This window comes from Chinchilla lanigera, unplaced genomic scaffold, assembly GCF_000276665.1.
Source record: "Chinchilla lanigera isolate Chin_1 unplaced genomic scaffold, ChiLan1.0 scaffold00034, whole genome shotgun sequence".
Taxonomy (NCBI): Eukaryota; Metazoa; Chordata; class Mammalia; order Rodentia; family Chinchillidae; genus Chinchilla; species Chinchilla lanigera.
In genome coordinates, this window is record NW_004955435.1 from 13,165,556 (window position 1) to 13,178,447 (window position 12,892).

Consider the following 12,892-nt stretch of genomic DNA (forward strand, 5'->3'; position numbering starts at 1 on the left):
AGCCTCTGAAATGGCCCCATTCCCCAGAGTTAACCCTGTAAGGTTCACGTCTGACCTGATTCTCCCAGCCCAGACCTGCCAGCCAGCAGAGGCACTATTGTCAGCAGGGAGCTCATCTCAGCGCCACCACTGTCATAGTCAAGCTAAAGAAGACAAGATCGGACAAGCAACTTTACAGGTCCTTGGATAAGTGGAGACACTCAAAAATTTATATCAGATGCTTCGAGGACTGATCACTGTCTGCCTGCACCCAGGTACTAAATCACTTGCCTCGCTGCTTCCACTGCAGCCTGTGAAGTGGTCTCTGCCTCATTAGGTCGCTTACCCCGTGTTCCTTAGCGCTATCAGCCAGTGACCAGTGGCCGGGTGACTACATTGGACCACTTTCACCAGTGAAGGGCAGCACTTCGTCCTTATTGGAATAGATATTTATTCTAGGTATGGATTTGCCTTCCATCCATGCAATGTTTCCATCAAAACTACCTTTTTTTGACATATAGAATGCCTTACATATTATCTTGGTATTTCACACAACATTGCTTTTGAGCAAGAAACTTGCTTCATAGCCAAAGAAGTGCAGCACTGGTCTTACCATTTCCGCAATGTCCTGAAGCAGCTGGCTTACAGGATGTTGGAGGTGCCTTTTGAGGATGAGTTATAGTGTCAGCTACATGACAATACCTTGCAGGGTACTTCAGAAGTCTATGTGCTCTGAGTCAGCATCCAATACATGGCAGTTCCTCTAGTAGTCCTGACAAACCCATAGCGACCCACTAGCAAAATTTCTGCATGCTATTCCTACAAAGGTATGCTCTTCTAGCCTAGAAGGCTTAGTGCCACAGAGACTGGGAGATGTGTGCTTCTATCAGGCTGCACAATAATGATTCCATTGCAATGGAAGTTAGGAGGCACCCCTAATATTTCTGGCTCTTCAAGCCTCTGAGTCAACAAGATAAGAAGGAAGTTATGGTGTTATTGGGGGTGCTGGTGTTTGATCCAGATTTGATTCAGTTTACCAAAGGGAAACTGGATTACTCCTCAACAGAGGTAAACAAGAGTATGTTTCAGTTGTAGGAGATTGCTTAAGGTGTCTCCTCCTGTTACCATGCATCCTTGTTAAAATCAGTGGATAACTCCAACAATCTAATGAGGAAGGATGAAAAATGACCCAGATCATCAGGAATGTAGGGATGAGTTACTTCCAAGATAAAGAATCAAGACAGGCTGAAGCCCTTCTTGAAGGCCAAGGGTATATAAAATGGGAGGTAGAAAGTAGTTACAGGGGATAATCAAAGTACACAGCAAATGCTTAAATAAAAATTTTATTACGGTAAGACACATTGCCATCAATTCCTCTTGAAACGTTCCCCCTACTCAAGCATATTTAAATCATCATTCTTGCCCCTTTCGCAAGTGGTTTTACAAGCACTCTTTTGTATCTTTATGAGGTGTGAAAAAACTATCTGGTAAATGCTGCTGCCACATGTCATCCATCCAGAAGGGAGACTTGTAAAGACATTAAGGTTGGTCTTTGTTCACCTTATTCTCCATATCTGTCACGATGTGTATTCTGGCTCTTCTCCAAATGCAAAATGAATATGATAAGTCAACATTTGGAATCTGTTAAGGACATCAAGGCAGCCAACACAGCACAATAAAGACTTGAAAGAGAGCTTCTAGAACCACTTCAGAAAGTGGCAAGAGTGATGGGATGCATGTCTGAATCAAAGGTGTGTGTTTTGTGTTGGAATAGTGTAAAGCATTTCAAAATATTTGAACATTCATTACCTTTTTGATCATATCTTGTGTATATACTGTATAAACCATACAAGTTACAGAAGCAAGGGTTATAATTGTCATGAGTATTTCCTTCCTTTTTTGTTAAGCATATAGTTTTTCATACTTATAGGAATTACATAGACATCTTTGTTTTCTTTCCTTGTGTTCCTCTACCTTGTATTCCTAGAACACTGGTTGATTTAACATCAGTGCTTAAGTGTTGCTAATGTAAATTTTACTATTTAAATTATGGTAGTCATTATAGTAAACATAACCCCAAAGGCTACAAAATTTGCCTCCTACATTGGGGAAGAGAATTATCCTAAATCCCTGACTCATGAAGGAGTTAAGCTGCAGGAGAATTTTTCACAAGTTGAATTTGTTTCTAGGGCTACAGAGGGAGTCTTATACAGCACACCTGTGAAAGTTTGAAACTCAGATGTTTGCAAGTTGGGACATACTCGAGTGTAGGTCTGGTTGTCTGTAGGATCATTGCATCATGTTAGGTGGAATTCTGAATGTACTATTGCCTTTAGTTGGACATTAAGTGCAGGATAAACAGAGGTAATTGGGTGTCAAGTTGACAAGGGTGAACTGTGATGGTTAATTCTGATTGCCAACTTGATTGGATTGAGAGATGCATAAGAGATTAGTAAAGCGCGCTTCTGGGCGTGTCTGTGAGGATGTTTGCAGACATGATTGGCACAGAGGCCAGCGAATGGAGGGGAGAAGGTGTGCCAGGATTGCAGGTGGCACCACTCAGTAGGCTTGCAGTGTGGGTGGAATGGAAAAGGAAGACAGGGGATGTCAGCCTCCATTGGCTCTCTTGATTCTGCTGAACTGTGTGTCTTTTGCTGTTGCCCTGTCCAGTAGACATCAGATTCCATCTTCTTCAGCCTTTCAATTTGGACTCACATGAGCAACTCCCCAGGAGTTTCAAGGCTTTGAACCTTGGACTTGGGCTACATCCTTAATATCTGTTGTTCTGAGGCTTCCAGCTCTTTGGACTAAGCAGCTACTGGGTCCTCTGTCTCTCCAGCATGTCTCTCCATTAGCATTTTACCCTGTTTGTGAATCTAAGTGCAAGACAGTCATGTGGAGTAGCCAGCCTATTATCGTGTAAGCCAGTCTAATAAATCTATTCTGTATATGTTCTACCACTTTTGTCCCTCTAGAAAACCCCAGACATGGGCCAAAGTTATATATCTTTTCATTGTGAAACAAATTTGTGCCTTAAAGGAAGAAAGTTGACAGATAGGATAGTGTTACTGATAAGAAGTCCTTGTGGAGCTTGTACCACAGGTCCCAATGATGCAGTGATTTCATATGACATTTGAGTCCCCATCTCATGCCAAAGCCAAGCATGGGTCAGAAACTGGGGCCAGGTTAGAATTTCGGCATGTTGACAGCTGGAGGTTTGGATGTGGCACTGTGTGGAGTCCTCAGGGTCCCCTCTGGACACTCTTTTGTCTTGTCTTGGAAGTAGGAGAGGTGTCTGATCCCTTGGAGCCCTGGTCTTCACCCTAGCTCACACTCCAGCTGTGCCCACGGCACTCACAGCCCCTGAGCCGATCAGCAGGACAGTGTCTAGCCGACTGGCAGCACACTGCAGTGTTGGTAGAATGTAGAGGGGTTCCTTTCACACCTTGCCTCCCATTCTGTCTGGTTCTTGCGCTTAGATTCACAAACAGGGTAAAATGCTAATCAGCTAACTTGTATAATCTTTAGCCAGATAACTGGAATGTCCAGTTCCCCCTAATGCCCTAAAGAAAACACAGAGACCACATAGTCTATGTCTGCCCCTTGTCCTGGGGCATTCCCATTTCACTGAGCCTGGTCCTTATCAGGTATCAAAGAACTTTCTGATTTGCAAGTGTCTTCTTCTGGTGATGGCCACTGAATTAAAATCTCACGTGGGGACACCACTTTTTAGCCTGAGCCAGATGGCCTGAACCTCCCAGGCCCCGCTGTGCTGAGCTAGTAGGGAATGGGGGAGGTTAGCTTTGTGTTTTCACTGTCTGGTGGGAGTCCAAGAGCACCCCCACTCCCCTGCGGTCCCAGCAGAGGCAGGTAGGTTCAAGGACCCTTTGTCAGGTCTGAATAGAAGGAGCCCAGACCTGCCTTTGGCTTCTGAGCTTCCAGATCTGGCTTCCTTTACCGCCTCCCAGCACTGGCTCATATTCACACTGGTTTCTGGGAGCAGGCTCCGCCTACGGAGTAGAGGCTTTCCAAGTGGGTGGGGGAGGATGGGAAGATGAGAGGGGCGGGGCGGAACCCACCACTAGGCCCCGCCCCAGCCTCGCCTGCTCAGCCTGATAAAGACCCGGTTCCGAGCTGCTGAGGCCTGTCTGCACAATCCAGGGAACCAGCACCATGCCCATGATACTGGGTTACTGGAACGTGCGCGGGGTGAGTGAGGTGTCTGCCTGATGGCGGGAAGGGGCCTGGGTGGTAGTGGGGCCCGGGACGCGGACATGAGGAACAGCTGGAAAGGATTGTAGGAAGTGCATCTTCAAGGTTTGCTGGAGTCCTCTGCCTGTCCCTTTTCAGCACTCACAGAACTCCTCACCTGTGAGCCTAAGTGTATGTGTGTGTGCATCCGCGCATGTGCATGATAGATGGGTGTTCCTGGAGTGTGGGGGACGTAGTTAGAGTAAGTGAAGTCCCGTGGTCAGGATCCTGCGCCTGATGTGTGCCTCACCATCTCTCCCAGCTAACTCATCCCATCCGCCTGATCCTGGAATACACAAACTCCAGCTATGAAGAGAAGAGATACACCATGGGGGACGGTAATGGCACTCTCCTGCCCAGACTCCAGTGCAGTGCTGCCCATTGGCACCTAGCAACCCGTGCCCTGGCTACTTGTTGCTCACGTGGGCAACTCTCCTGCCTGGAGCCAACTCCTTCCAGAAACCTCAATGAGGGTGAAGTTTGGCTTTAAGACACAGGTTGCTGCAGTGGAGTTCTGGGTCCCTCTCAGTGAGGGCTGGGCTTCCCATTAGAGCTTGTGAAAATGTTTTGAGAGCCTCAGTCATATAGGAGCCTCAGCCCTGAATGCTGATCTCCCCTCCAAGCTCCAAACCATGAAAAGTGAGACTGCAGACTCAGGATCAGGTCCACTGCTAGGAGGTCTTGTCCCTGATTGCTTGGGGGCCAGGTCCCAGGGGAGAAGCGGGGATGCCTGGGACTTTGTATTCACTTCATGTTTTCAACCACAGCTCCGGACTATGACAGAAGCCAGTGGCTGAATGAGAAATTCAAGCTGGGCCTGGACTTTCCCAATGTAGGTCAGGGATCAGGGGGTGGGGTTGGTTAAAAGTAGTTTTCCATATCTCATCTCAGCATAAAATTTCTGGAATCAGAACTCCTGTTCCACTATTCTCATTCCTGGCTGTCTACCCTGTTTTCCTACCCACTTCATTCACTTATTCTACTGTATATTTACATAGGCTCCTCCAGACAACACACAGAGGGCCAGGTCTCATGTATGCCCTAACTCAGGGATGGGATCCTGGGACCTAGAATCCCAACTGACCTTTCCTGCTTGTTCATGCAGCTGCCCTACCTAATTGATGGGACTCACAAGCTCACCCAGAGCAACGCCATCCTGCGCTACATTGCCCGCAAGCACAACCTGTGTGAGTAGACCTGGCTTTAGGGTGTGGGAATGGGTACTGTTCATCTTGCTAAAGTGGCCTGGAGAGGGATATTGAGACTGAGTCTCTTTGGTGGGCTTCAGGTGCAGAGACAGAAGAGGAAAGGATTCGTGTGGACATTTTGGAGAACCAGCTTATGGACACCCGCATGCAGCTCATCATGCTCTGCTATGACCCTGATTTTGTGAGTCCCCCATGGGTCTGGAGGAGACAGAGTTTGGAACACAAGTTAACCTCTTGTGTTCACCTCTACCCTGGCTTTATATGACATTTGCATTCTGTAAATGTGTACTGATTGTGCAAGGTTTCCTATCCTACCATTGAAGTCACCTTTATAAACCCAATCTGTGGTCCACTAAACACTATGAATCACTCCCTAACAGTTTTGTGATAGATTCCATTCCCAGAGTGTGTGTTCCATCCTTGATATGAGTGCAGAATTTACAATGCCTTTTGTCTTTCTGTCCTTTAACATGTGAGATCCCTTGTCTGTCATAGATTTACACACTGTAAGGCTGCTTTTGGAATACAGGCAGCCTAACCTGAGAAAAAGAAGTGCAGCAGAAAGAATTAGAAGCAGCCTGGTCTTCAGATCTATGCCAACCTGTTTCCCCAGGGCTGTGTCCTGGACACCAGCATGATTAGAATATTGTCCTAGTAGGCAGCTTAGGATCATCCAGAAGACATCTGTCCCTCTCTTGCCCCTTTTTACCACATTCCTTATTGTGCATTGAAATCAGGGCCGTGTAAAGAAATGCCTCCATTCATAAATGCTCCTGTTTGCAAATAATTCAGTTTGCAAGCAAAAGCATTTTGTAAAACTTTGCTACTGTTCGCATCAGGTGACAAACATGACCTCAGCCATATTCCACAAATCGTAAAACAAATTAATTTCATAAACCAAGATATCACTGTACTCATTAGACAAATGCTATGGAACTACATCCTAGCCCTTTCCATTTCTTTTTTGTAAATTTTGAGGCAGAATCCTGCTCAGTAGCTCAGCCTGTCCTTCAGCTGCAATCTTCCCTCACCTCCCACATAGCTCCGATGATAACCATATGCCACCAGGCCCCGCCTCCCTCCATTCAACATCAGGTGCTCCTCAGCCTTGTATATAGAGTGCTGCAAATGTCCACTCTATTCTTGTGCCCTCTCATGAGGTTGGACTTTGTCTTGTCTCTTTGGATCGTTTTCTATTTGCTTCTTTGGCTCCACTGACATGAGTCTAAAGCCTGCCAGGTGCTCAGACACTCCTGGGTGGGACTCACAGAACCTGGTTCAGACAGCAGTGGTGACAGATTCAGGGACAGAGTTTATTCCTGTGTGATTCCCATCACTTCTGACAGGTGGGTCTCCGGCCAAGTGGGGTCTGATAAACAGTGATGTTCTCACTGGAGGCCATGACACTGCCGGAGACCCAGCCTCAGGGAAGACAGACGGCTGCTCACCCCTGGCCAGCAAGGGCTCTGCAGAGCACTGCACGTGCGGTCTCTCAGACACACAAGGAGCCTGTGTCTGAGGGTGGTGACTCCTGATTTCTGCCTCAGGAGAAAAAGAAGCCAGAGTTCTTGGAGGGCCTCCCTGACAAGATGAAGCTCTTCTCGCAGTTCCTGGGGAAGCAGCCCTGGTTTGCAGGGAACAAGGTAAAAGGCAGAGAGCGGGGGCCGAGAAGGTGTCATTCCTCCCACGTTATGAGCTTGCAGCCCACTCATCACTGGCTCTCTGCAGATCACCTTTGTGGATTTCGTGGCCTATGATGTCCTTGACCAGCACCGCATATTTGAACCCAAGTGCCTGGAGGCGTTCCCTAACCTGAAAAACTTCATGTCCCGCTTTGAGGTGACACTCAGGACCCCTCTTACTCTTGTGTGTCCTGTTCTCCTTGCCCTTTTCCCCGGATTCCTTTCTACAGCTGCATCTGAGCTGAAGAGTTACTAACACAGAGGGCACTGAGCAATGGCTTTCTATGCCAGAGCCTATGCCCAGCATCTTACATCCATTACGTCAAAGTAATCATTGCAACAACCTGCGGTGCTGATAGAACTCCCAGCCCACTGCACAGACCAGGGACCTGAAACTAGAGAAGTCATTTCTTCAAGGCTCCAGCACCAACAGAGGCTCTGTGGGCGTCTTGTCAGGCCCGGGATTCTCAGGGAACAGTGGCTGCCCCTCTCTTGTGCCCCCCACAAGAGGCCCATGTCCTTGTGCAGCCTGGGTTTCCAGCCCAGCCCCCGTGTAGGAGGGACGGTGTGTGCAGAGCGTGGGAGCAGCTTGCATTGGGAGGACTGGGACAAGGCGGGTGGGGGGAACCAAGACGGAGACTACTGATGCCTGAGCAGCTGGGCACGTTGCTCAGTCCCATCCCCAGTGAGGGCAGCGCTGAAGCCCTGTGGCTGTAGTTGGTGCTGGACTGAGTATACACATGGGCAGCCCCGTTGGGTGATTTTTATCTTGCATTGTTCTATGTTAAGTGTCCTGTTCCCACCCTTTTATCCTTTTTCTTCTTATTGTTCACTATCTCAAGTGTTCTTTCTGTAAAATGGGGTCTTACTCTCATTTTCACTGCTTGTCCTGACACCTTCCCCTACTTAAGCTTGATGTGAACCCAGTGGTATGGGTAGAAAAGACCCTCTCCCCAGCCCATCCACAGCCTGAGTTTAAGAGACAAGGGCAGGCATTCCAGACGTGAGGTGCACGTGGTCCATTGTGCATGCTGTGGAGCCCGGCTTACCTGTTACCTCCCAGCTATTCTGGTCCTGCACAATCCTCCTATTGTCACCAAGGAAATCTGTTTTATTACAGACTTGGGAATCTGAGTCATTATTACAGTGGGTTCCTAGGCTTGCAATGTGCTAGTTCCTATCATCTCTGGTTCTCATCCGGGCTGAGTGGCTTTGGGGACTGTGATTGTGTAAGAGCCACCCCCAGTGTGAGGGGAAGGTGGGCAGGGACACAGCTGAGTGCTGGACCCTGAGCTTCAGTCCTGCTGGGCCTGGCTTGGGCGGAGCAGGCACCTCTGCATTTCTGTGAATCCTTTGCAGTTAGTTAGGAACTCACTCTGCTAGTAGGAAGGCACATAATACAACCACGGTCACATGGCTCTGTCCCAGTAGCAGGCTGGAGTGCTTACCTCAGCAGCACCTGTACCAATACCAGGCTGGAGATAGGGTAGGTGGGGCAAGTTCGTGCTATGTTATTGACAATAGAAGAAATCTGGACTTTTTGGTCTCAGAAGATTGATTGGAACCTTGCCCAGCCTTTCTCTTGTGTCCTCCACTTCTGATCCCCTTCACCCAGAAATCCCTGATTCACTGGGTGGGACTGGGCTCTCCTCTCACTGGTACTCAATTATTCTTCAACATTTAGCCATGCTGGGTCCCTCCTCTTGTTGCAAATACAGGCAGGAATGAACTTCCTTGTGTGCAAGGAGAATGTGTGCGCAGAGAAGGAAAGAGAGGGCGTCCTCTGCACAGAGCAGAAGGGGAGTGAGTGCAGCAGAGAGAGTAGAGAGCTGGAGAGACAGAGACAGATCCAACCCCGTCTTACTTTTTTGTTTTGTTTTGTTTTCCGGTACCAGGAATTGAACTCACGACCTTGCGCTTGCCAGGCAGGCGCTGTGCTGCTGAGCTAAATCCCCAGCCCTGCCCTGTCCTACTTAATAGCTGGGCAAACGTGAGGAATTCCTTAACCTCCCTGTGCCACGTTCCCTGTGGATAAAAGGTGATGTTAGGGCTGATCCTGCAGGGGTGTTGAATGGATTTTCTCATACTGTATTATAATTTCTAGTGACTTTAAAGCACCTTGCTCAGGTCTCAACCTCCCCATAGTGACAGGAACTTGAGGAGTTCACTCACCAGAGCCGGGCCCTCAGCAGACTGTTGTGCTCCAGCCCTTGAGCCCACGTGGAAAGCTGTTCCTGGTGTGGGGCTGCTGGAGTTCAGCGGGCAGCAGTCCTGAGCTGTGCCTTCTCTTTCCCACGCCCAGGGCCTGGAGGAGATCTCTGGCTACACGAAGTCCAACCGCTTCCTTCCAAAACCTCTGTTTTCAAAGATGGCCCACTGGGGCAACAAGTAGGAGCCTGCAATGGCGGGATGAGAGGAGGATGGACCGTGGCCCTGTCTCTGCCCTGCAGCACAGCCTACTCCTGAATCCACGCCTCGCTTTCTCATTCCTCTGCCCTTGCTACTCCCTTGTCCTCTGCAAGGCCTTGTCAGCTCCCTTTTCCTACCCAGCCCTTCCCCCGGTCTGGGCTCTTAAGTGTCTCCTCCCACTTTTCATTATGGAAGTCCCCGTGTCCCTTCCTTGTGCCTGATGTAAAGTAGCCAGACAGCCCTTACTTCTGATGTGAGGAGGCTGCCTGACTCCGTGTTCCACCTGCCTGGTGTGGATCTTCGTGTGCAGGCCTTGGTCCATATTGTTGTGTTGGGTGCCCCAGCTGTGTGTGATCCTCAATAAAGCTTGAAAAATAATTACTTGGATTTTTTTCTTATTCCCATTGGCTCCTCTGCCTGACCGACTGGCACTGCTACTTTCAAGAATTGTCCCCTGACTTGGGTAATAGTGGGTTCACAGGGTAAGTAGGATTTTGAGACTTTTTGGTTCCAATTCTGATATCCACAGAGCAGAAAAGCCCAGGAGGCTCTGTAGAGAATAAAGGGCCCCTGTTCTGGGCCTGCACCTCTCATTTCCTTCTGTAGCATTCCCGAGCCAGTGTGGTGAGGCAGGGCTGCATGTCTTAGTCAGTAGGGCCAAGGGTGAGGAGAGTCCCCATCTGTCACAGAGCGCACTGATGCAGCCTCTGAGCTCCCACCTCACCTGCAGGGCATGTGGTTGTCTGACTTAACCCAGACGGGATGAGCTCTGCCTGCCCTCCACCCCTGGGGAGTTAATACTTTTATGAATATTTGATAAGATGGGTTCACACCATGTAGTACTAGGAGTGCCACATCCCTAAATATTTTTCTTTTACTGCATATCAACTTGTGTTGGGAGCAGCAATGTAAAAATATGTACCTGTTATCTGTTGAAATTTATAGGGATTTAGTTATTAGGATATCCCTGGTTGTTAGGAAAACTGTAGTTCCATTTTATGTTGTAAGGTGTTTGATATTCAGATAGATAGTAATGTTAAACTTACTGCTTCCATTACAGTGTAATGTTATTGAGCTTCTCTTCTGGATGTTTAACAACTGTGATTTGGAGACCAAAAATTAGAATGATAATTGGGATAGAGGAGAGCCGATATTTTGGCCCTAGCCCTTCAAGCTCAGTGTGATCCCAGGACAGAAGAGAACCTCTGTTATGGCATCCTGTAACTCAGTTGAATCCCTGATTTTTCTGACCAAGGAGATTATGGCACCACAGATGAAAGTGAGTCAACAATGTGTAGTGCGGTTAAGGAGAGCCACTTGGAGAGATAAAGTGTTTCAAGCTTTCACCGAAAGGAACTTGGTCAAGCAATGGCCATGACTCCTCCAGATGGCTGACACTGGAAGTGGATCTGGAGGTGCTGTGCATGCTTCCAAAGCAACCTGGAGGAGACTTCTCTGACCTTAATGGATAGGAAAAAAAGATTAATATGAGTCTCACTGTAACTTAGTCTTAAACAGCCAGCGGAAATGGGTAACCACAGATGTATAAATAAACATTAGTAAGATGTTAGCTGTAAAGGGTTCAAATCACCAACAACTTTGGACCATTGCCGGCTAGACTGGCAACTGACCACTTTTATGGATATTTGGACTGTATTCTCCAAGCATAGCTTTTCCAGCTTCAGCTAATACTCATCATTTGCAAAACAAAGAAGAGAGATATTTTAGGAGAGGCTGAAATTGGAAAGTAATTACGTGTGCAGGAGAAAGCCAGCCTGAGAACACGGAAGCTCTTCGAAGTAAACAAGCTGTTACAGCTTGTTAACTGATTGGTGGGCAGAGAGGCTGGAATTAACCAACCTCTCAAGGGTATAAAATAAATGCTCTACTGTTCTTTGGCAGTTCTGCTTCTCTGCTCAGGAGAGAGAGGTCCTCCACCTGATCCCAGCTTTTTATCTCTTGTGTATTTTTTCCTCATTTTCACTGCCGTTTCTTCCCGGGGTACAGCAAGAACCCAATGAATCCTTACAAACTTGCTCTAAATTCTTTTTTTTCCCTTTAATTTTTAAACCCATTTCATTTCAAAGTTCCACCCACCAGACTTCTGCTATAAAGGACAGTGTCCTGGTAGGTCAGTGTCCTTCTGAAGGAAACATGATAGGTCCCAGGGAAGCGGATGATTTCACGGTCATTTGAGCCATCGTCTCATACCCAGAGCACAAGTGAATCAGGGGCTAGAACCAGGCCAGAATCCAGAGACCTGGACATCTGTCATACTCTGGATCCAGCCAGGCCAAGCTGTACTCCTGTATAGAGTTGTCCACAGTCTACTCTGGATACCCTCCGGCCTTGCCTTGGAAGCATGAGATGCATCTGGTCCTTTGGCACCCCAATCTTCCACCTTAGCTCATACTCTAGCTATGCTCACTGCAATCACAGCCCCTGGGCTGGTCAGCAGCATTGTCTTGCTCTATTGTAGCACACTGTTGTGGGAATAATGCATACCCTGTCCCCACTGTGTTTTGTTATTGGATTTGGATTTGTTACTAGAGTTCTAGGAGAAAACCCCTGTTTGGGACATTCCAACACCCAAAACACCAAATCAAAAAGATGAGCCATGGTGGGGGGCAGGAAGGAGCTTTAATCAGTGTGGCTTTGCCACTGGGAAGAACAGATAAAGAGGTCCAAGGTCTGCTTTGTAAAGAACAGACAGAAATTTTGAAGTGTTCTAGAAAAGAAGACCAAAGGCAAGGTTAGAATTTGCAGGGCTGGGGGTTTGCATAGCTGGGTGAGTAATACCGGTCAAGCAATGTTCTGGTTGATTATTATCTCAGACTGGTTCTTCAGGTAGCTCTGATCAATTCCTTATGACCAAGGGGCTAATCTGGTTCCTATGAGATGACTGTTCCTCCTTAGGTCAGGGTTGGAGGTGAGCCTCCATTCAGTGGTGGAATCATTCTTGCTCCCAAATTCCTGAAGGAGGGGGTGCTCTCATCATGGAGTGTTTGGTCTGGGAGGCTGTGCTTCTGCTGGATTCCAAAGTGACTGCAAGATTAGAATAATGACTGCAGATTTCCTAGTGTTGCCCCAAGTTATCTGAAAGAGGACCTTATAAAGTCTGGACCCTGAATGTACCTGCAAATGTTACCATAATTTCCTCTTATCTCGATGTCCTCATTCACGGAAGGGTGGTGGGTGAAATAGTTTATGCAAATTAAGGCTAATAAACCCTATATTAACGGTTTTCAGACAGACACCCCTTGAAGTCACTAATCTGCCTATGGGGAAGGCTGAGCAAGAAAATGACACAAAAAACTTGACAGCAGGAACAGACGTAGATATGAAATCAAGGCAGAGGTGTCA

The 12,892-nt window shown here is 47.7% G+C and overlaps 1 protein-coding gene across 1 annotated transcript in view; it reads left to right on the forward strand.

Moving 5' to 3' along the window:
- LOC102007810 (glutathione S-transferase Mu 2) overlaps positions 1-9,907 on the forward strand; it is a gene marked incomplete at its 5' end in the record, with an annotated part of 76,078 nt that extends 66,171 nt beyond the window's left edge. Inside the window, 1 exon segment of the mRNA XM_005388888.2 lies at positions 9,423-9,907. Coding sequence (XP_005388945.1) covers positions 9,423-9,512 — 90 coding nt within the window. The 3' untranslated portion in view covers positions 9,513-9,907.
- Between the last annotated feature and the right edge of the window lie 2,985 nt (positions 9,908-12,892).